This window comes from Danaus plexippus, chromosome 27 (assembly GCF_018135715.1).
Source record: "Danaus plexippus chromosome 27, MEX_DaPlex, whole genome shotgun sequence".
Classification (NCBI taxonomy): domain Eukaryota; kingdom Metazoa; phylum Arthropoda; class Insecta; order Lepidoptera; family Nymphalidae; genus Danaus; species Danaus plexippus.
In genome coordinates this window covers 36436-59349 of record NC_083555.1, presented here as the reverse complement: position 1 = coordinate 59349, position 22914 = coordinate 36436, and the positions used below count along the sequence as shown (strand labels likewise).

General features: G+C 35.8%; 1 protein-coding gene across 2 annotated transcripts in view; it reads right to left on the bottom strand.

The window, feature by feature from the left end:
* Nucleotides 1–625: 625 nt before the first annotated feature.
* Nucleotides 626–22914, bottom strand: part of LOC116775803 (uncharacterized) — a 46132-nt gene continuing 23843 nt past the window's right edge. Inside the window, exons 3-15 of one of the 2 annotated variants that reach the window (XM_032668804.2) lie at nt 18201–18862; nt 17683–17883; nt 17077–17181; nt 16410–16575; nt 15325–15435; nt 14517–14618; nt 14102–14263; nt 13552–13696; nt 6019–6179; nt 4532–4645; nt 3858–3947; nt 3646–3765; nt 626–3318 (exon numbers count right to left, since the gene is read on the bottom strand). In XM_032668804.2, the coding sequence (XP_032524695.1) occupies nt 2966–3318; nt 3646–3765; nt 3858–3947; nt 4532–4645; nt 6019–6179; nt 13552–13696; nt 14102–14263; nt 14517–14618; nt 15325–15435; nt 16410–16575; nt 17077–17181; nt 17683–17883; nt 18201–18862 (2492 nt within the window). In that variant the 3' untranslated portion in view covers nt 626–2965. The remainder of the gene's footprint in view (nt 3319–3645; nt 3766–3857; nt 3948–4531; nt 4646–6018; nt 6180–13551; nt 13697–14101; nt 14264–14516; nt 14619–15324; nt 15436–16409; nt 16576–17076; nt 17182–17682; nt 17884–18200; nt 18863–22914) is intronic. The other variant, XM_032668805.2, reaches the window with a different exon arrangement.

Below are 22914 nucleotides of genomic sequence, written 5' to 3'. Positions count from 1 at the left end.
CGATATCGATGAAACTGAGATGTTTTCTAAATAGAAATAAATTAAGCTTACTTCAAATCGAAGAAAAGAATTCTTGACAAATTTAATATAACGTGATAAAAGGTAAGTTTTGTCGAAGAGACCTAAACAATATTTAAAATATTTCACAATAAACATTCCGAGATAGGACGCCTTTGTTTCGAGTCTCGCTTGTCTGGAGATAAAATTTTATATCCAAATATATAAATTAATTTTGAAGAATATCTCTTTAATACATACAAATAACATGTTGCATAGAAAAGTTATGTATCATTTGAACTGAATAGCATTTCATGTCAGTTAATAAACACTTTATTGATAAAAAACTTAACATGTCATAGACATCAAGGCTTGAGCGAGCTTTGGAATAAAGTGTTTTAAGAACATCAAAGGGGTACAAAACACTGTTGTGATATTTTTAATTTTCCATTTCTGTGGTTCTTTTGGTGGCACGGTATTGGTTTAGTTTTTTTAGCGGTTTGTAAAAAACTATAACGGAATATTACAACTTAAAGGTTTCAGTGAAAAATCATAATCTGTTTTAAAAGTAACACTTCACTACTGTAACAGGGGTGATGAGCCATGAAATGAAAAGCCAATATTTTTCTTATGTTTATTTATTCGGTATAGGAGTTATAGTTAACACATTGCGATGAATATAATATGGTTTCTGTACATCAAATATCAAATTAAATAATAATGTATATTAATAAAATGTATATATATATATATATATATTATGATCTATTAAATTATTGGCACCGAGACGTGACACGTACTTGTATCGAAAATGGACGTAAATACGGAAACTTATGAAACGAAGTGACGGAAACAAAAGCGACCAGTCAAAGTCAAAGTACATGAACTACGAAGCAGCTCTCACTGGACACAGTCAGTATGTTCGTTCATACGTTAGTATATACTATTATATAAAACCTGACTGGTCACGAGTGTCCCGTCGCCCATGTATACCAGTATACATTATGTAATTTTTAAAGAGGTGCGGGGGTCGCGGGTTTCTATAGGAAATGGGAGAAAGTGCAAATAGATTTAAGAAAAGGTTTAGAAGAGAAAAGATTCTATAGATTCTTCTAAGGTCACCTAGCTGTCCTCCGTGTGACGGTCGCGTCTACTGTACTAGGCTGCGTGGATGGGGAAGGGGTCTAGCTAAGGGGATAGCTCCTTAATAAACTAGTTCGAACTCCGAGATGGACGGATCAGTATTCTCCACTATTCAATTATACAAATTAAATTTGATACCTTCGTAAATATCTTTTACAAACAATTGTCCAATTGACCAACATTTCCGAGACGGTACAAAAATACATTTCACTACTCTAATATAACTAAACTAACCAGTTAAACTCTTCGTTAACAATATAATATATCATTAGACCCGCGACTCGCCCGCCCCTCCGACATATCACAACACTTTACAACAATAACGATGTTTTATAAATCTGGTTTAAGATACGAAACAAGAGAAAGAGAAACACTCACTAGCAGATGAGACAGAAGAGGAACGGAAGGTCGTTACAACTAAACATTGAGATTAACACTTCAACATCAAACATTTCATAAAAATTTCATTTCTTACGAGTTCACTACAAAGTTGTTGCAAAAATCGTTTTAGCAAATATCAATCCATACAAAACACATCCGATCTAAACGGATCTCTAAAATTGACATCGAATTTACACGATTCCATTTAAGCTATGATACAAAATGTATTAGTATTATACGTTTAAGAATTTGACATCTACATATATAAAATATAAATGACGTACATGTGATGCGGCGCCGCATCTCCAACAACGTCACGCACGTTACGTCTGACAGAAAGGTCTCGAACCACATCGTCGGCACTCTCTTAATACATAAGATACACCTATTAAATCTAAACATATCGTTTGGTGTTCACATTGTGCTAAACATTCAAATACCATGTATACGACGAACCCAATACATCTAATAATTCACAATTATCAACATTTTGGCACATTCCATTCCTGTTTTAAACAATCACTAGAAATAAAATAACGATGAGAAGTACGAATAGGAAGAAGGTAAGAGTCTACGGAGATTCATTACATTAGTTATAGAGGAACATGCGCTGCAATACATTATTCATAAACATTATAAAAACAAGGACTGGCTTTAAATATAGTTCAGCAAACACAGGAGGGTAGGAAGAAATTTTGGTAACACAAATACTGCCATTATGGATTTATATCAATCTAGAATAATTATAATATAGAAAGCAATCGAGAACTTTAATTCCATTGTATACATGTTGTTGGAGGTTTGAAATACGAAGGAGAAGAAACAAAGAAATGCGGACATTTAATTTAATGTTGGGAAATGTTTTGCAGCGAACGTGCCAAGAAAGAGAGATATGTAGGTACACTACGATAATGAGTACAACAAATTATGATTATAGGAGCACTACGAAGGCTAAAATACAATGACACACATCTACAGAATAGTTACATGCGATTTTAGTCCCGAAATGATAGGACTTGTATGCATATAAAGACTAATTTACTGTAGTTCTTTAACAGTTATACAACTTGAACCGACTAACATTACATTCGTAAAAAAGTTATTTTAGACATTTCATAATCAATCATGATAAGTTGTATTTTGAGATCGTTGAGATGTTTTCGGCTTTTTCAAACTAGAAACGCTTAGACAAAACTCAGTAAAATACATGAATTAATAAAGGGATATATTATACCTAGTAAAATTTATTTCAAGGACCAATTACAAAAATTAAACAAAAAATATACGAGTTAATATTTGGTAATCAAACAAGTTTTGCATTATAGCTTTAATAACAAAAACAAATGAGATCAAGTTTTAACAGATTGAGCAGTAAATAAGATCGTATAAATGAGTATTATTTAAAAAGTTTAATAAAATATGCATACACTTAATAAAACCATAATTACTTGTGCAATAACACAAGAGCCCACAAGAGGACGAAGCTTGTCTGGATCCTGTCGACATTCGAATGTAGAGCTCTGACGGCGTGTCTTGCTGGCGTCTGCACCGACCGGCGAGGGAAGACTGCCACGGCGCCTCCCACGGACGTGACCGCCACACACCACGTCTCATCCGGATCGGGAACCAATATGACCGCCCTCCAACAATGCTGGGCCAAACCCGGCGTGAGTATGGCGGGCGTCGTCACCCCACCTCTGAGCCACAAGACGCGTAAATTGCGCCCGCAAGCGCCACACTCGAGACGGTAACCGTTAGATGTGGCTTCAGCACTTACAGCCGTTGCCGTCGCACTCCCTTTATATAAAGAACAAATGATAAAAAGATACATTCAAGTAAACAAAGTTTTTATTTAAATATTATTTTTTACAGAAACTCAGCCTTCATATTATAATGAAAATATTTTAAATACTTAAATTTAAAGACATTATATTTTTTATGTGGCAATGATTTTGTTGATATGTAATAGAATTTCCCTTGAGTTTTTTTTCCTGAACTGTTGATATCATATATTTTAAATGGTTAAATATATGGAAAGTAGTGGTAAGGGAGTCAATAACCAAACCAACATATTCTCCGTTTTGTGATATATTGATTATAACTTTAATATAAACAGATGTTTACCCGTGACTTTGAGCGTGACTCTCTTCAGTTCTCTCAACACCTTCATGTCGGGAGCTCTCGCTCCTATACAGCGATACTCGCCGGCCTCTTCGTACAGAGCATCCTTCACACCTGTATCATCTAACACATTTTAACCATATTGTTTAATACTTCCAATACAAACATTGTCTCGTCTGATCGTAGTCAATGTTAGTGTTATGTATTGTTCCTACCGAGTACTCCGTGTGCGTGATGTGAGCCTGCAGGTGTCCAGGCGTCTGTGCCGTTACCAACTATCCTCCTCCACCAACAGCCGACGGTACCTACACCACGTCTTATAATATTAGCAACATAAACAATATCTCCTTGTATATGTGTATGTGATGTAAATTCAATGTATTTTCTTTTTTAAAGTTAACCCAACTTATAGAACCGATACTTTAGCAACAAACTTTTAAAGTCCGCTACTTATTGTACATTTATAACAATATTTACGACCAGTCTGTTGTTGACTTCGTTTTTATAAATTTGCATTTCACATATTTTTACTCTTTTCAATAATATATTCTTACACTCTTCAATTTAGAGACACAAGTTAAACTTATATTCGTTGTACTGAAGCCGACTCCATTCAATATAATAAGCCGATATATTCCAATACAATCAATTTGGTTACAAACTTCGGATTTCTTGTTAGAAACAAAACAATATGATTTATTCTTCGTCAATACAAAGCAGATAACTTTTTATTGGCAATATTACTTATCATTACTGTAGTGTCTTACATATACGAGTATGTCCGCATTAAAACAAATATGCATATGAAACCTTTTTGTTACTTCAAATTTCAACTATAATTACTTCCCCCTTAGTACTTGTATGTACGTAAGTCCCAACTCTAACTAACCTCTCGGACAGTGTAACTGAACGCTCCCTCCGACCTGCACTTCGACCTTCTGGTGTTCTACCTCCTCATCAGCTCCGGGTTCTGTACCTGTTTGTGGAACTTCTTCGGCTGCAGCTAGGAGTTGTATGGAAATGATATATGTGTTATTTGTCTTATAATAAATTATTGTAATGGTCTATTTTATACCGCCTTCGATAAGCCCAATTTAGTCATCTTCAAAAATCATAATTAGTCATTGTACTTCAAATGCTTTAGAAATCCTTTAACAAGTCATTTTACATTAAGTGGATTGTCCATTGACGGAAATCACACGCTTAAAATTTAAGCTTAGAGAGATCAACAAGTAAACCTTCGCAAAACATTTCACAAAGCAGCTTCACAAATGATAATGCCCGCTCGGCTTCGACTTCCCATGGAGTCAATTCTAGTTCAGAGATCTCTTTGTGACCAAATGAATAAAGACTAGAATAGTGTTTTATTTTTAAAATGCTTCCATCACTATAAAGAAAAACAAAACATAAAGTTTAACAAAGAACGTCGTACTGTTATAATGCCGATTTATCATTAAGTTTAAGAAAATAGTTTCTAACGAAGCAATAAGAAAATAATAGCAAGTAAGAGCACTTATGGAAAATAATTGAATGTATAACAATCGACCTCTACTAATTGGGCCTCTCTATAACTATTAAAAAGTTTACGTCAATGAATATAATTTGTTGTTTTGCTTTTTAAACCTATTTATTAAAATTTCATCAAAGATTTTCTAACTTATTTTTCTTGTTATAGTTTACTTTTGTTATCGTCAACTTATTTTTAGTACTTTTGAAATATCTCTGTATATTACACATATATATTAATATATTCAGAAAGTAAGAAGATACCGTAACGAGCCAGATATAGTTCAATAGTAATACTCAACATTTTCTTCTATAGGATGACAGACTAGACAAAGTTTCATTTAGAACAGATATAAAACGATTGAGACAGAGGAGAAGAAACATATAACGAGATCTAAGACTTTCGCGAAAATTCATTTAATTGTAACTAATATTTTTCGGATTACTACGCGTATATTATTATTTGACATCTCGTCTGCCCGTGATGACGGTTTCTGTAAAGTAACCGAAACGATAGGAGTATGTAGTTTATAAAAATAACTAAATACGCGTAGTAACTTGAAAATATTAGTTTCATTTAGAAGAAACATATGTTTAGAACTTTCGACACTGTCACTCGGAGTACTGCTACATGTCATTAGGATAGAACCATCACAGCTGAAATCTGTTTGTTATATAGTTAAAAAAAACTACTAATTGTATAGTTTTAAAACTATTTCTGAATATAAATGTTGGGCTCTTAAGGCTGTACATTACATTAAATACCCTTAAGTAAAAAAAATCTGAATAAATAAACAAATCCGAAACCGTAGTTAGATTTTTAAGGTTTTGGAAAACTGTCCGGTAACCTGAACGAAATATACGACTCACCCATAACATTAAGATAGTATCCGATGCTGGAGTAGTCCGTGTCCATCCACTTGGCTCGACAGCGGTACCAGCCCGCGTGAGACTCGCTCAACACAGACCAGCGCAGGGTCGCCGCGCTTAGAGGAGATCCGGCCGCCCCCGACTCTAACGGAGTGGGCGGACTGGGGGAACGATATTGATAACAGTAAGCCTAGTCTAAGGACGCGGAATGAACAACTAAATAAATAAGTTAGGTTGCTTGGGAAGCAAGTGATTGACTTAATTTAATCTTTACTGAATGAATCTTATTAGTGATGTACAATTCCATAACAAATAAAGAAATGTATATGTTTAAAGCAACATCTAAAAACAGATAATTAAAAAAATATTATCTCAATCAGAAAAGTGAGACATTGTTATGGGAATAAAATTTCAAACAAGTATCAATAAGTAAGCTTCATATTTATAGTGAACGTAATCCATAGTAATAAATAAAATTGAAGTGTCTATTTATAATTTTAAATCTATGGCTTTTCACTATACACATGAAATAAAACATTTTTATCCAGAGGGTGTCCTACTAAGTATTTTTCCGATATTTAGCCTTGGGCATACGGGTACGCGACCCCGGATCCTCGAGCCACCACTTTCATTCCTCTACCCTCAGTCCATGAAGGTGGTGTCCTGTACCTCCCCCCATTCCTCTTCCTAACCTCTTTCCCCCCTTCTCTATCTTTTCCTTTCCTGGTTTTACCCATAAAACGGGGTTTTGGAGGTCAGACGGCAGTCGCTCCGTTAAAACCACTCCCGCCACTCTTATGGTTGCAAAAGTTTATGGATTGGGTACGGTTAGGGCGTCGCCGATAAACGACGCGCAGGCACATTGCCCTACACCTGCGATAAGTGGGCAAGGGCTACCGTGTCAAGTACGGGCACGGCTAAAGACGTCAGTACCCCAAAGGAAACTCCGCTTTGCAACGTGGAATATCGGCTCTCTAACCGGACGATGCAGAGAACTCGCAGATGTACTCATGAGACGTCGGGTCCAGTGTGCGTTCCTCCAGGAAACTCGTTGGAAGGGCAATAAGTCTCGGAACATCGGACAGGGTTACCGGCTGATATACACTGGGTCGCCTTCAGGTAAAGCTGGTGTAGCGGTAGTGCTATCTGAAGAGCTTCGGAATGGTCTTCTTGAAGTCGATCGTCGCTGCGACCGCCTGATGCGGGTGCGGGTACTGATCGAGGGAGTGATTACTAACTTGATCAGTGCTTATACTCCTCAGGCTAGATGTAGCGGGTCCGAAAAAGAGTCATTCTGGGAGCAATTTGAAGAGGTTCTACGTGCTATACCAGCTGCTGAAGTAATCATAGTTGGGGGGGACTTAAATGGCTTTAACTGGCCACGTAGGTAGGGCTGCGGAAACGTTTGATCGTGTACACGGTGGTTTTGGTTATGGTCGCCGCAATGCAGAGCGAGAAAATATTCTCAGAACCTGTATTGCGTCTGACTTAGCCGTCGTGAACACGTTCTTCCAAAAGACTCCACAGCACCTTATCACGTATAAGAGCGGGTCCCACTCAACCCAAATAGATTATCTGCTGACCAGACGGTGTCATATCGGCAAGGTGACTAACTGTAAAGTCATTCCTGGTGAAAGCCTGACGGCCCAACATCGACTTCTTGTCATGGACTATGTCGTTACCCCAAAAAAGAAATTGGCCGAGAAACGTAAGCCTCGCATCAGGTGGTGGTTGCTGAATGGAACGATGCAGACCAGCTTTCGGGCAGAGGTTGAGAGTCAAAATCTGTCGACTAATACCGAAACTGCTCAGGAAGTTTGGGATCGAGCCCAGTCAGCAATTATCACAGCAGGTAAACGAGTTCTAGGGCTTTCTAAGGGGGGACGGGTCATTGACAAGGAGACATGGTGGTGGAATGACGAAGTGCAGGAGGTGATTCATTCACATCAGTGCCGTTATAGTTACATTACCCCTATATACAAAGGCAGGGGCAGTGTTAAAGATTGTGGTAGTTATAGGGGCGTTAAGATCATGAGTCACACCATGAAGCTCTTTGAACGTATGATCTATCTATCTATGAACCTCAGGCTCCGCCGAGAGTGTACTGTCTCGGAATGTCAATATGGATTTCAGCCAGGATCGGGCACCTTGGACGCCATTTTTGCCATCAGAACTCTGATGGAGGCATACAGGGAAAAGAGGAGAGCTCTGCATGTCGCATTCCTAGATCTGCAGAAGGCCTTTGACTGCGTGCCTCGTCAATGTATCTGGTGGGCATTGCGATTCAAAGGGATCCCTGAGGTCTATATTGACATCATCAGAGACATGTACCGCGATTCCGTTTCAATGGTTAGGACTGCTGTTGGCGATACAAAACCCTTTCCGATGTCAGTAGGGGCTCACCAAGGCTCGGCTCTTAGCCCCTTCTTGTTCAATGTAGTGCTGGACACTGTCTCGGCTAACATCCAGGACCAGCCTCCATGGCTGATGATGTATGCCGATGACATAGCGCTCATTGATGAGAGCAGGTTGACGCTAGAGCGAAGAGTGAACCTCTGGAAGGGTACGCTTGAGAACGGTGGTCTTAAACTAAATGTGACGAAGACCGAGTACATGGCTTGCGGAAGCCCGGACTCTTGCACTATCCATATAGGTCCTGAACCAGCCGTTAAGTCGGAAAAATTCAGGTACCTTGGATCTATTCTGCATGAGTCCGGAGGCATCGATCACGATGTCCAAGCCCGGATCAGCGCAGCTTGGGCGAAATGGCGTGAGGTCACAGGTGTGGTCTGCGACCGCAGAATACCTACCAAGCTCAAGGCAATAATATACAAGAGCATAATCCGACCGGTTCTCTTATATGGAAGCGAATGTTGGCCAACACTGTCCAGGCACACTCAGGAGCTTCACTTCACGGAGATGAAGATGCTGAGGTGGATGTGTGGCGTAACGCGGGCTGACCGTATACGTAACACATTTATCCGAGGTAGTCTTGGAGTCCGTGACGTAGCGGATAAGCTTCAAGAGAGTCGCCTGAGATGGTATGGCCACGTTGCACGCCGGCCTGAGAACTACGTCGGAAAAATTTGCCTTGATATGTCGGTCCCTGGAGCAAGACCCCCAGGACGCCCAAAAAAGCGATGGCTGGACACCGTGAAGCAGGATATAAGAGCCAATGGACTTACCACAACGGATGCTAAAGACCGTGCAAAGTGGAGGAGTTTAAGCAGGAAGGCAGACCCTGGCTAATGCTGGGATAATTGCCAGGAAGAAGAAGAAGAAGACATGAAAGTATATACGATGTCTACATTGAAAAAGCAATTTTTAGTTTTGTTAGACTGTCTGTCTGTTTATTCTGGCTGTAAGACTATAATTCTGACCATGTAAGACTCGGGCTGCTTACGAACTATTTCACGACTTAAAAAAAAAAGAAAGTCCGCAAGTCTCACTTACAATTTCTTACGCTATTACTCTTTCATTAAAGACTGATTGCTACCAAATCAGCAACTGATGAAGGGGTCCTCTAAAAATCAAATTAAACATGATAAGAATAATAATAATAACGCGTAACTCAAAAATAGTTTAATAAGCTGGTAAAGCCGAAGGCAACATCTAGTATAAAGTATAAAAAAAAATGATAAAAAAGTTCTCTCAATGATGAGATCTAATACTTTCGCGAGTTTTATTCATTCTCTCAATGATGTCATTAATAGAGGTTAAATCATTATTATCCTTTTGTGTCAGTAACAACCAACAAGATAAACTCCCCGGGCTGTAAAATAATTCTGAACACTTGTGTAATGCTATGAAAACTGCAGTATAAATGTTTCAGGATATGAATGAAGAAGTTTTTAACGAAAAAGCAATTCCCTGTTTATTTTCATACAAAGTGAAACAACATTAACGCTAACTAATTCATACAACTGTTTGTTTACAATATTTTTATAAAACTGTTTTAAACGTGCATTAAACGAACTCGTGGTCGGAAACTCCCGAGTATTTCTCTCTAACGCTCGCTCACTGAATCCAAATGTTTGAAATAATTTATTATAAGCTGTTATGAGACGTGAGGGTCAAGTGTTGTATCATTTAAAAACACATTATATTTATATGACGAACGACCTCCACTCTCACCTTCAACACACATATTTATACGTTTTTCATTCAATTATTGACCTATTTTAAACTTTTTGACTCATTTAGAACGATTACATTAATCTAATTAGAAGTCTAAAACAAAGTCTTTTTTTTGGAATCCATGTATATTTTAATCAACACTTCTTTACACATCAATCTATTATATTCAACACGTTAGCTATATCTGTGAAGTTTGTATTTGTGGAGACTTTATGGTCTCAGAGCATCTGCTGTGAAATAACATTTTGTAGTTAAATAATAAAAATAGTAATATTGTTAACGTACAAAAAGAAGATACAGCAAAGTCTTGGGGTCTAAATAGCACCAAAAAGTGCTGGTGCAGAGGGCAAGGGGAAACCACTGCAACTATCTTCCCAAGAAAGTCATCATGTAGACGCATCACTGATACGTGATGACCACGACGAGTCTGCAAAGACTCTTGCGACGATGATGATGATGATGATGACAAAAAGAGCGTAGAGACGTTATGGTCGAGTAATATGATAATTAGATTAGTGGACTGTTTGTAAATTTTTATGTGAAAATTTCCTCTGTATTCCTGCAGAATAAATATTTTCATATTTTTTTATATACAAAAAATCTTTTTAAGTAATCATAGATTTTTGGAAAAACTGTTTTCAGCCTTGGAATCACTTACAATGTAAGAATTATTATTACACTTGATTCCCCCGTCCTGGCGGTAAGGGGCCTCTTATCACCACTGCTGTATGATATTACAACAACTAATATTTATAATCTTCTTGTTGGCAGTATTTATTTCACAGTCAGTTGATATGTTTGTATTATATAAAATAACAAAAATCCTCACATAAATGAGTTGAAAATTACTAGTGAAATCCATATTCGGTACTCAAACTACGTCTCCATAGTGAGAACTAGTACGAAAGGTGACGTTTGCACATTGATCTTAAAAGGAATCACAGCTATGAGATTACATTAAATTACTATTTTTAAGTATAAACAGTTTTTAAGGAAATTAAAAGTTTCATTTTGACCACGATAGACGTGCAATAAAAACAACGCGACCCATAATGCGTAGACTATATTTCCCGTAAAATAAACTATAGCTATTTATATGGTAATAGCTACAAAACTCCCTTAAAGTAATCCCAAAACCATGCAATCGCGTTTCACGTTATAAAGAAAAAAACTTTTTATTGAACCCTTACATAGACGAACATATAACCCTACTGGAAAATCGGTTTCAAATTATCTTTTAATAAAAGTGAAATAATCGTTGTTACTTATAGCATTTATCATTATGTGAGGATACGAATCATTGTCATGATTGTTATCATGGGGACAAACAGGTAGAAATTTACAATTTTAAGGAACAACTAAATTGAATTCATATTCTGACGTAACAAAAGCTGCAAATATCCACATACCTCACATAGGCCGCTTGTTCAACAAGTGAGTATAACATATTGAGTTCCTATCGGTATTGAGATGTTAACAGGTTAATTTTTTAAAGTACCAAACATGTAATTTTAACTGATTTAAAGAGTGACTACGACATCGATGAACAACATCTATGTCATACTTCTTAGGTATATCATAGTTCACGGCAGCGTAGTGTCTTGAAATTGTAAAAAATAGTATTAATGATAATAAAATGCATGAGGTTATATGAAGGCCCTCTTCTCATTTTATTCACAAAGAAATAAAAAAAAGACAATATGGCTAAACAGAAGCCAAAGACGGGTATTTGTGGATTGTTATTATTTTATTTTTAGACTTTTGCAAAATTTGTTTTTGTTGGAATGTCATCTAAGAGCCGCGTGGGTGGAATGTTTACTTGTAATCAGACCGTCTTTTCAAAAAACATAAAAATATTAAAACTTCTTGCCAGCTATCGTCAGCAGTCTCAGCCGTCATAAGAATTTTCCTAAACCTTTGACCTTTTATCTCACAACTACGTGAATGTTCCCGTGATTGATGCGAACCCAGCATCGTCTTTGAGGTGAGGTGAAATGGGCTGTGAATAAGGAATCATCTTAATGTTCCACTTTCACACAAAAGGTTTTTTAAGGGCGGGTTCGGAGTTCACAGATTAAACATAATGACACAAAAATAGACGCAGAGATAAAAACAATAATAATACGTGTGCTCTTCCCATTACTTCCTACTGTATTTTCTTTTTCGAACGAAAAGTGATTGTATGGACTAAGTTTATTACCTGTGTCTTCTTGCGTATTCCTTAAAGGTGAATGAAAATAAACTGAACCTACATGTAACTTGTGACAATATTAAACGCTTGAGTGAAACGTTTAGAAATATTTAAGTAATCCATCGGTTTATTATGTGTTACTTTAAAATGTACAAAAATAAAAAATGAGATTATAATGTGTTTAATTGTTATATAAAATTTAAAAATACATTCTAATGAGAGATTGTTATTCTAATTATTAACAGACAAATATTTAATAAAGTTACCGAGGAGATGGCCGCCCTCCGCTGGCGATGAAGTTTGTGCCGACACAATAACAAAAGTAACAGAATGATAACTTCCCATAAATATTTTATAGAAACGAAACTTCCCGCATTAATTATTTATTAATGTTTCTCTCTTTATTTCAACGTTTCTGGATGTTCTTGTTTTACATTATAAATCTATTTCCACTCACTCATTAACTTTATTAATAATTCTCTTTGTAATTCCTCGTAATGGACATTTTTTTTTCGTAGGAAAAGTATAAATTTACTAAGATGTGCCAGAATGGTAACCAGATTTTTTTAAATAACTAACTCTTTATTGTCACAAAATATTAAAGAGATTCATAGAAGAAGAAACATTAATAAAAACATTTTCTGTAGTATAAAACACGCTCTATTTATCTTATATAAAGTTATATTTTTATAATTTTATTTGTAAATTGATTGATTATATTTGAGTGTCTTTTTTAACCCCCCCCCCCCCCCCTCCGCGTCGGCTGCAACGCTAACGGCTAATTTACATGTGATAGAATATATTATAGGATTTTTAGTTGACACTTTAAAGTGTTTATTTTACCGACGATTCTCGGATGTTACGAAAAAGGCGTTTTAAACTAAGAGAGGGGAAAGCAGCGAGCGATATACAAAAAAAATTGGATTTTCTTTTATACTTAGAAAGATTGCAAAGAGAATATTAAAAAATTCGTTACGTTCTGCTTAGGTTTAGTTTAGTTAAACTCTAAGTTATATATATATGATAAGTTATTTACTTAAAGTTCAAATAAAGTTTAAAGAACAAACAGTAAGTATACTTAAAGCGATCCCTCCGATAGTATGTTTAATCTCATCTTCAACTGCACATATAACATAACTCAAATTGCTATAATATGGGCTAAACTATATTGAACTTTATAACGTTGGAGTACGGTTGGAACTTACCTGGAGGAGGGGCGTTCGGTGTCCTTCATCCATGTGGCTCGGGCTGGAGGGTTGGCGTCTACGTCACAACGGAGTGCCGCGGCCCCACCAGCGACCAGTGCGACACCGAAACCCGGCCAGCGAGAGATTACGAAAGATGGCGGGTCTAATTATAGTGGAAGGTGAAGTTAATTTGGTTTGATTAAATCAGACATAAAAAAAATCTGATCACTGCAGGGAAATAGAGAAACTTCGTATGTATGCTTTTGATCCATTTATATATGAAGATGATATTTTCAACAAAATAAAAATCCCATCCCAATAGGACAAATATCGAGTTTGCTGCCATTTCCCTCAGAGTATAATTAAAATGCAGAAATGTAATAATTAATATATTGGAAACTTCTGTAGTTTGTTTTGTCTATTAATGCGTGAAAAATAAGGCGTATGCTGTAAAAAAAAGCTTTATGTATTGAAAACTAAAAATCGTGCAATCTCAAATCCAGTTGCGTAATGCATTGGTAGCGATAGGATTGTAAATTTGTTTTTGTTTTGAGGTAGTAATACGTACATGTGACGTGTATCTCTAGTTTAGCAGTGAGGTGGTCTGGAGGTCGCTCCCCAGGGTTGTCGGGGGAGGGGGCGGCGCGACGCTGACGAGACGAACATTGGAGAGTAGCGTTGTGAAGCTCCCTGGCCGCCGTCACCACCACACGAGACCAGTACACGCCATCTACGAGACAAACGGTATAACCTATGGGACATTCTGTAACTGATAGCTTTGGGACCACAGTATGGTTCAAGTCAAGGACTCCAGAAGAATTCTTTTCTTAGTTTCATTTTTTTATAAGTACAGTTAGTCCGGAATACGCATATAGTCGACTGTATAAAAGTAAAATAAGTTTACATATAAGAAACAATAACTTCAACATGTTTTTATGTTTTTATCAGTAACCAAGATTATTATTACAGAAATAAATAACTACCAATAGAGTAATTAGTAGGATGTATCCTGAGATATGGTCTGTGGTCTAGGGCTGGTTCCAAAGCTAGAAGACGCCACGACAGCTCCGGAGGAGGAACACCACCTGGTGGAGAAAAATACAATTTATTTTATATATTTCATTATTATTTCGGCTGTATACGCAGAGTTACTTAATTGTGTGAAGTTTCTTATACGAAATATACCAACGTTTTAGATGAAAAATGGGCGTAAGCACTTTGCCCTGTGAAGTAAGTCTTTTAACCGAGTTTTTTTTTCACTCAAACACTCAGCGCACTGAATGGAATCGAAAGCTTCACAAACCTCTATTAGAAACGTTTCAAACTTTGAGCGCTGCCAACAAAACCACCTTTTATTTTAGCCAGTTTTGTGATAGTATGTGTGAGGAGGGAAAAATAAAGCTGCAATGTTTACACGGTTACATCTCGTTCTATAAAAGCTTTTAAAAACTTCGGGCAAAATTCCAATATTGATATTTTTAAAGCCTTTAAGTAGTAATCAATAACGAAAACACATAAATATATAGAATAGAACCGAATGTCGAAATACAATAATAAGTTTCTTCGTCACTTTTATGATTCACTTCTCGTATAGGGGATTGTTAAAAAACTTATAATTAATGTTCTAAAAATGTTTTTATAGTTGACTATTTCAATGATTATTTAAGTTTTTTTATTTTATAATAATCTCCGTAAACTTAAATCATCCTTTCCTAATAAGGGAGTTTATATGCATATCAATGAGACTTTATCAATATTAGTGACTACTAATAACAGTTACCGTGTACGAACCTTCAGCCACACATCGCACCTCCAAGACGGTCTTATCTCTGACAGGTACCCACGTGTTACCGGCGTCGAGTCTTCGGCCGTCCACCGCCAAGTAAACCGAGCGGACCGGCTCTAAACAACGTTTGATGTAAGACCTTACAACTTAATGGAGTCCTGAAGCATTTGGACTTAATTCATCGACCAGAATATAATACCTATTGTGGCTCATAATTCATATTATCAAAATTAGGGTCAAAGTGAAACTACAAAAGAAAACTCTGTTTTGATAGTCGGGCTTCACATAAAACTATACTAAACATAGGTAGCAAAAAAATGTCATATAATTATTAGACTATTAAACAATAAGCAGTTCGAATATTATATTATTAAATGGGGTTGACTGGGGCAGGTAATATATGATAAAAATAATAATGCATATATAGATTTTAACTAATATTATATTTAACTGGATCGTCATATTAAAACTTAGTGTTTTAAGGGTCATCAGAGGTCACCAAATCTTAATTCCAGGCAGTTCAGAAATAAGTAATTGATTGTTCAGACGAGAAATGATAAATAATATCTTGTCATTACACAGAAAACCTAAAGACAAAAAGGTATGAGGAATTAAATTACATATTTTATAAATTTGCAGTAAAATCTAGCTTAGGACTTCGTTATACTCTATATAGCGTAGCTTTACAAGAAATCTTAAAGTTCTCTCTTATTTAAGGAGACTATTTTTAAGCTTATCTTCTGCTTGCGATTACAAAGTAAGTTAAGATCGTGATATAATTATTTTTTGTGTAAACTATTTCATGTAACCAATACATGGTAGTGTTTGATTTATTCTTCCCTGATATCAATACCTGTATTAACTACAACAATTGTATCAAATAACTACAACCGGGGCAACAGCTTCATTTTACTGATCACACATTTATTTTAAAACAGTGAGAATTAAATAACAACAATTAAGATAAGAAATTATGTAATCAAACAATATGTCATGTGGTATAAGTACATCAAATTTTGGTCAACTACCTGATGTTACACAGTAATTAACACTGAATAGTCAAATGACAGAACATCCTGTATGTACTCACCATATATGAGTAGCCTCGTCGGCTCACCGGTGACGGTCCGCCCCGAACGGTCGCGGGCGGCGCACCTCCAGCGTGCTGCGTGTCCTCGCGATGCTCGTGGGATCTCCACTGCATCACCGTCGCGCCACGCGTCTCCGCCTCCGGGAGATGACGGCAGGTTGATTAACTACGAGAAAATACTTCCATGAGTATATAGTTCAAATTATGAATTAATGATCGGTTTCGCGTAAGAGGAATTAATATGGAATTTACTTAAATCATTTGAATTTCATTCGGCCATAAATTCCTTGGCTGAACAACCGTAATCTGAAAGTGTGGCTATTTTCCATTAACACCATAAATATTCAATCTAATCCATATCTAACCATATGGTATATTTATTTGACTCAGCTACCTGTGTTTACTAATGCTTCATTCTGTTTGGACTGTACTTATCAAACTTATGAAATATGAAATGTATCAAGATAACACAAAGACTTTCATCTGCGAGTATATTTTTGATTCAGGGACAGTATTTGTATTAGTAAGTTGTTATTATTTCTAACTCGCGGTAACGATCTAATTCTAAACGGTGAGTAATTATAAAAAAAAGTACTTGTAAATGGCAACATTTCCAAAAAAATCTATCATCTTTGTCTTATTCAATAAGAGCATAAATCAGTCTTACCTCACTGTCTTTGTACCAACGTAAGTTGGTAACATTGACCAAGTCGCAGAGAATGCGTGCTCGAGCATGAGGTTCTACTAGCAACTCCTTTTCTTGCTTCTGAGGCTGTTGGAAGGAACTTCATAGTGTAATTAATTCACAAAAACACTGTTTGTATTGTTTGGAACAAAAAGGTATTCAAATGAACAAGACTCGATCGTTAAATGTAAAGAGGTTGAAGACTCCTTTGATCAACAAGCCCCGCGCGGTTCACTTGTTAAATATTTAGCTCATAATTATGTTCAACTTCACCTAAAGCCTCCCAAGCACTCCCTCAATCGTGACGTCATTTCCAAGCAAACCCAATTAATTACGAGACGCTATCCACAAGCGACTTTAAATTAGGCCGCTACTCAACATTTAATATTAATTTGCTTGCTCTTCGTATTTCGTAAATAATTCTACATCCTGAATGTAATTATAGCTCTTCTTGTTTCGTGGTTTTACGAACTTGTGTCCATTTTATGTTATCAGAGTAAAAACACATAAATTTTGTTTTTTTGTTTATACTGACAAATCATTTAGTCTACAAATATCAGTTTTAATTAAAATTAACTGCTAGTTTACCTGCGGCGGTGGCACCTTCTCCCTCCTCATCTCTCTCATCTGTTCCCTGGGTTCATCTCTCATGACCGGTGACGGTCGTATCACGAATGCGTCCACCCGAGAGGAAGCGCGAAGACCTGGAGCAGCGCCAGCATCACCGATGGCATCCCTCACAGCTCCACGAATGTTCAAGATCGTGTCTCCAGTCTTCACACGGCGAGACTGAATGGGCATCATGGTAATTACATACAACAACCTTTAACAAACTCACACTATAAAAGTGAAAATAAATCAGAAGTTCAGTGCGCTATAAGTGTAAGAATTTAAAGTTGATTACGAACCGAACGTATTATTCAGTGTAGTAAATAATAATATGTTAATTTTTTTTTAACTATCGAAAATATTATAAATTATCGACTTGATCTTGAATGTGTCATACGAAGATGATAATAAGAAAGCCTATTATAATTAATAATTAATAAAAGCCGGTCTAAACTATTCAAACAAAAATACAACAAACAATGAGTTGATTAACATACCTTCGCCGGCTTATCCCATTCCTGTCCACTGCTGCGCTTCTTACGATCGTTCTCTTCAGAATCTCCTAAAGTATCAGTAGATGTTACAGGCGGGTTGGTGTAATTGCTGTTTAATTCTTGAAGTATAAATCTTTTATTCTCGGCCTCCACCCGCGCTTCTTCTGCCATTAAAATCTTATTTAATTCATCTACATCAGAGGCAGGTGCCACGATAAATCCGCTCTGAGAATCCTTTAGTTGTTCTGGTTGTAAGTTATTTGAATTGTTTTCTTCTTCTAGAGAGATTTCATTCTCGATTATATTATCAGACGACAAAATAGTGTTCTTGTCTTTAACGAAGTCAGTTTCAAATAAATTGTCTAATTTGTTATTATCATAATCGTTTGGATCACCAGGTGTAACCAACACATTACCGTCCTCGATGTTAGTTTCTGTGTCGTAATCGCTAACATCAATTGAGTTTTCCGTGTCAAAGAAAGGCAGGTTAGTATCTGGTTCCTGTTTACTAAGTTCGTTGCTGTTTTCGTTGTTTTGTGTATTATCTTCATAGTTATCACGAAGGGGAGGGTAGAGGGGGGCGTCTCGGAGTATATCTACCGCATCGAGGGGGGCGGGCGCTCGCTCGGAACTGCTCCGCTCGCTGAACACGCCAGGAAAGAAGCCTAACACAAATAAACTTTATTTAAAAAAAGGCATCAAAGTTCAAATCAATTCTCCTGTCATTATTGTCCACCATATTTCATAAGTTTATCCAATTATGATATAATAATAATTATGGTATATATTTCATAAATATTATAAAATTGGTTTAACTTCATTTTTACACGCTTTTATTTAGCTTCACGTGTATGTATGTATTGATGTTTGTATGTATGTATGTAAGTATGTTTGTAACCGTCTTCTTCCAACCCGATTTTGACCCATTTTAAATGGACCGATTTCAGTCAAATTTTGTAGGCTTACCAAGGACCGGTGGCAAATTAATACCTCGTAGAAATTAAATCAATTTCATCATTAGGATTGCCAGGTTCATCATTTCATATCATAGATCCTTTACATGAGAATGAAAGAGATAGAGCATGCTCGCTCAAGCGCTATTGTATTTGTTGGTAAGGAACATGGCTACAATATCAACAGCCAAAAGTCAAAAACTTTTGATAAGGAGAATTTTATATTTAATTTCTAAGTGACTGAGCTGATACTAACTTAATAGCGATAATTTAAAAAAATTTGCCGTGTCGCAAATATGATTACTGGCAGGATCAATAAGGGAGATGTGTTCCGGAATCGAACTTCGTGAATGTATATAGATTAATATATATATAGCGTTAGATGAGATGGATCGGTTACAAAACATTAATTTATAAAAAGTGACCAATAGCGCTTTTATAGATAAATCGTTGCACTACTACATTGATCGCAAGTGTAGCTATTACCTTTTTCATACGATTAGTTCAAAAATAGTATGAAAAATATGGTACAAAGCGCCCCATGCTTTTCTCATAACAATACTAATATTTTCAGCCCACCGTTATTGTTAATGTCAAAGATTATTTTTTTACTTTTTAGTTGGGTTCATTAGAAAAGCATGTCTTTTACATTTTTTAAACTATATTTTATTAAGAAAGAAATCCAAAATATATTTAACTTCTGACTGACCTCTCTCTGGCATTTCGTACATGATTTTACAACGAAAACTAATAAACAAGATGCCTATTTTCTATTGAATTGAAACATTGAATTTTTGTATATAAAATGTTGGTAAAAAATAATTAATTGTATTCTTTGAATTAGTATAAATACAAATTTAAATGAAACTAATATTTTCGGACACTACCCATTTTTTATTTTAAATCTACATAATCTCGAAGTTGTGACGGAGTTGTTTCTTTTCGTGAACACAGGCAGACGAGATGAAAGTCTCGTCATTAATGTATCTTAGATGTCAGTAATGCTAATCTAATTAATATTCGAATCTGTAGTTTTTAAAATAAAATATGTAGTATAATTTTGAAACTCAAACAATCGGAATAAAATATTTTTGAACTGTTATACTATACTGGACTCCGGAATACTTCGCATATCATGTTCTGGCTAATCTGATAGAAGGTTTTACAAGTACTAAAATAACATTGCATTATAATTATACAAAAGACAAATGACATTTCCAGAATAAAGGTACTGCTACACATACTCATTTCAAGTACGAAAACATACTTACTTCAATTGAGCACTTGCTACCTAGTAGCATGTGTGACGAAATGTTGCTCAAAATTAGGATGCTAATTTTGAGCATGCCTTAAAATCGATAGGCGTGCGACTTTTGAGCATGCTACTAGCGACGTGGATGTGACAGGTAGGCTTTAAGCACGTCTTAACAGGTTTGCTTATTGAGCATGCTAGTACCGATCAGTCATTTGCAACAGATGTGCGTGCAAAACTTCACGCAAAATGTCTCGTTGGGGCCACGAAAGACGCTCAAATTTCTAAATTTATATCTTAATAAGGAGTGCTAACGGAATCCTCGCATACAATAGTATGAATAGAAATAATATATAACAAGACTTAGTTACAAACATGGAGGATCCTTTCTTGATTGTAAAAATCATTAAAAACAAAATTAAAAACTTAAGGTCTGCGTAACACACAGAATTTACGAAAGTCGAGAATTCTAAGCGATCAGGTTCTGGTGCCGCTACGGCTCACAAATCATCCACGGCATGGTTTTATGAAATGAATTCCTTTCATGGGGACACCAGCGTGTACAGAGAAGCTGTGGAAACGGTTAGTTTCAGTTTGTAATAAATGAAAATGCAGTTTACTGATTGTAGAACATAATTATTTCTCACAGAACAAGTAAGTACATCATATTTTATCTATTTATATCATTAAACGACGATGGTGAATTTTTATAATACGACCTTGCCACGGTACGGTACAATTGGGAGTCATTTCGATGACATTCATAAGAACTCCAAGTCTTGTTACCAAAGTACCAAATGCATTTTCAACAATTCAAGTACACAAATTTCAGGTAGAAATATCGATATAGTAGATCTTCCAACGCTGTAAAGTGCTTCCAATGTATGTAAAGAATCTCCGGTTGCTAGATATCTTAATGTCACTTCCAACTTCACTTTAGCTAGGATAGCATTTCGCAAATATGTATCTTATTTCTGTATTGAGATTTTAACTTTATAGAGTAAACAAACGAATTGATGCGGTAGCATCCGCATACGGTTTTTATAACCCGAAACATCTTCTCATCGCATTTCTGTAAGCAATTGAGCACTTGCTCCAAAGTCCTGTCTTCTAGATATCCAATTACGGACCCAAATCATTCTCTTCCTTTTCTTTTTTTCGAGACCTGATATCATTTTCTGGATGCATTGCATCGCCAGCAAAAGCATAATCTTATTCATCTCCATGCGCATAGCTGTTTGATTATCCATGACTCTGTTTGAACTGACAGAGAGCGAGAAAAGCACGCTATAAAATAGCAGTGTTCATTTGTAATGCTTGCTTTGAGCATGCTTATTCAAAAGCATACTTTAAACAAGCATGACTATTGCTCGCAAATGTAAACTGCTCCCAGGCATGCATTCTATTGAGCATACTCAATAGCACGCTTTTTAGTATGCTAATTTAGAGCATGTGTAACAGTAGCCTAAAAAATAGTTTTCTTAAAAATCCAATATGAGAATGATACTAAATATAAATTTAAATAAGACACTTTTATTTTATTTTATTAAACAACAACAGAGAGTAAGTATCGTGACAATAATATTGTATAAGAGAAAATTCATTCACCAGAGATATTTAATAAGATGGCTAAAGAGATATCAATCACCCTCGGAGCTTATAGTTTGGTCATTAATTTTAATATAAAAGAGAAATTTTATGAAAGCTCCTTGATTTTGATGACAATTTGTAGCGAGTCAACAATTTGGTGTAAGCCTTTGTTCCTTAAACAACTTTGTTTCTTCGGAATTTCAATCAAAACCCTTTCAAATTTGCAATGGATTCAGAACCTAATTAGAAATTAATAAGTTCAAAGAGATTTCATAGCTGAAAAATTTAATTTAGTGTAATTTTTTTTTATAAAAGTGACACGATAGAAAAGATTTTTTCTTGTATTTGAAATCAATACTGTCATCACGTTTCATTGCAGAATGTTTATTTACGACTGTCTCATCGTCGATAACTAGACGGATTATAAAAATATATTGAAATACCTTTACTTTACGCATTAAATTAACAGAATAAGGAACAAATAGATACCAAATATTATAATAAAGCTCTTTTCATTTAATACACTTTTTAATTACTTTTTCTATTTATTTTATTGAATTATTGGACACATAAAAGGTTTACATATTAGTAAACAGTGTATTAATTTTGTTACTAACGACTACAACGCAAATAATTGTTTATCTCAATCACATAATTAAATTGTAAACTTATTTCATATTAAACAAGGCTTCACACCAGTTAAAGGAACTCGTTTCTCTTAACATACGTTTTAAAGGCGAGATGTGACTTCTGACAAAATTTAATTGATAAAATATTTTACTGAACCATATACTAATACTCAGGAACAATTGTCTTGATACAAGTCCGATGATACCAAATTAATTGAATGACGCATGTAAGAAACCCGTAGCTATTTCCTGGCACGACAACTTCATAAAATACTCCGGAGTTGGACGATGTA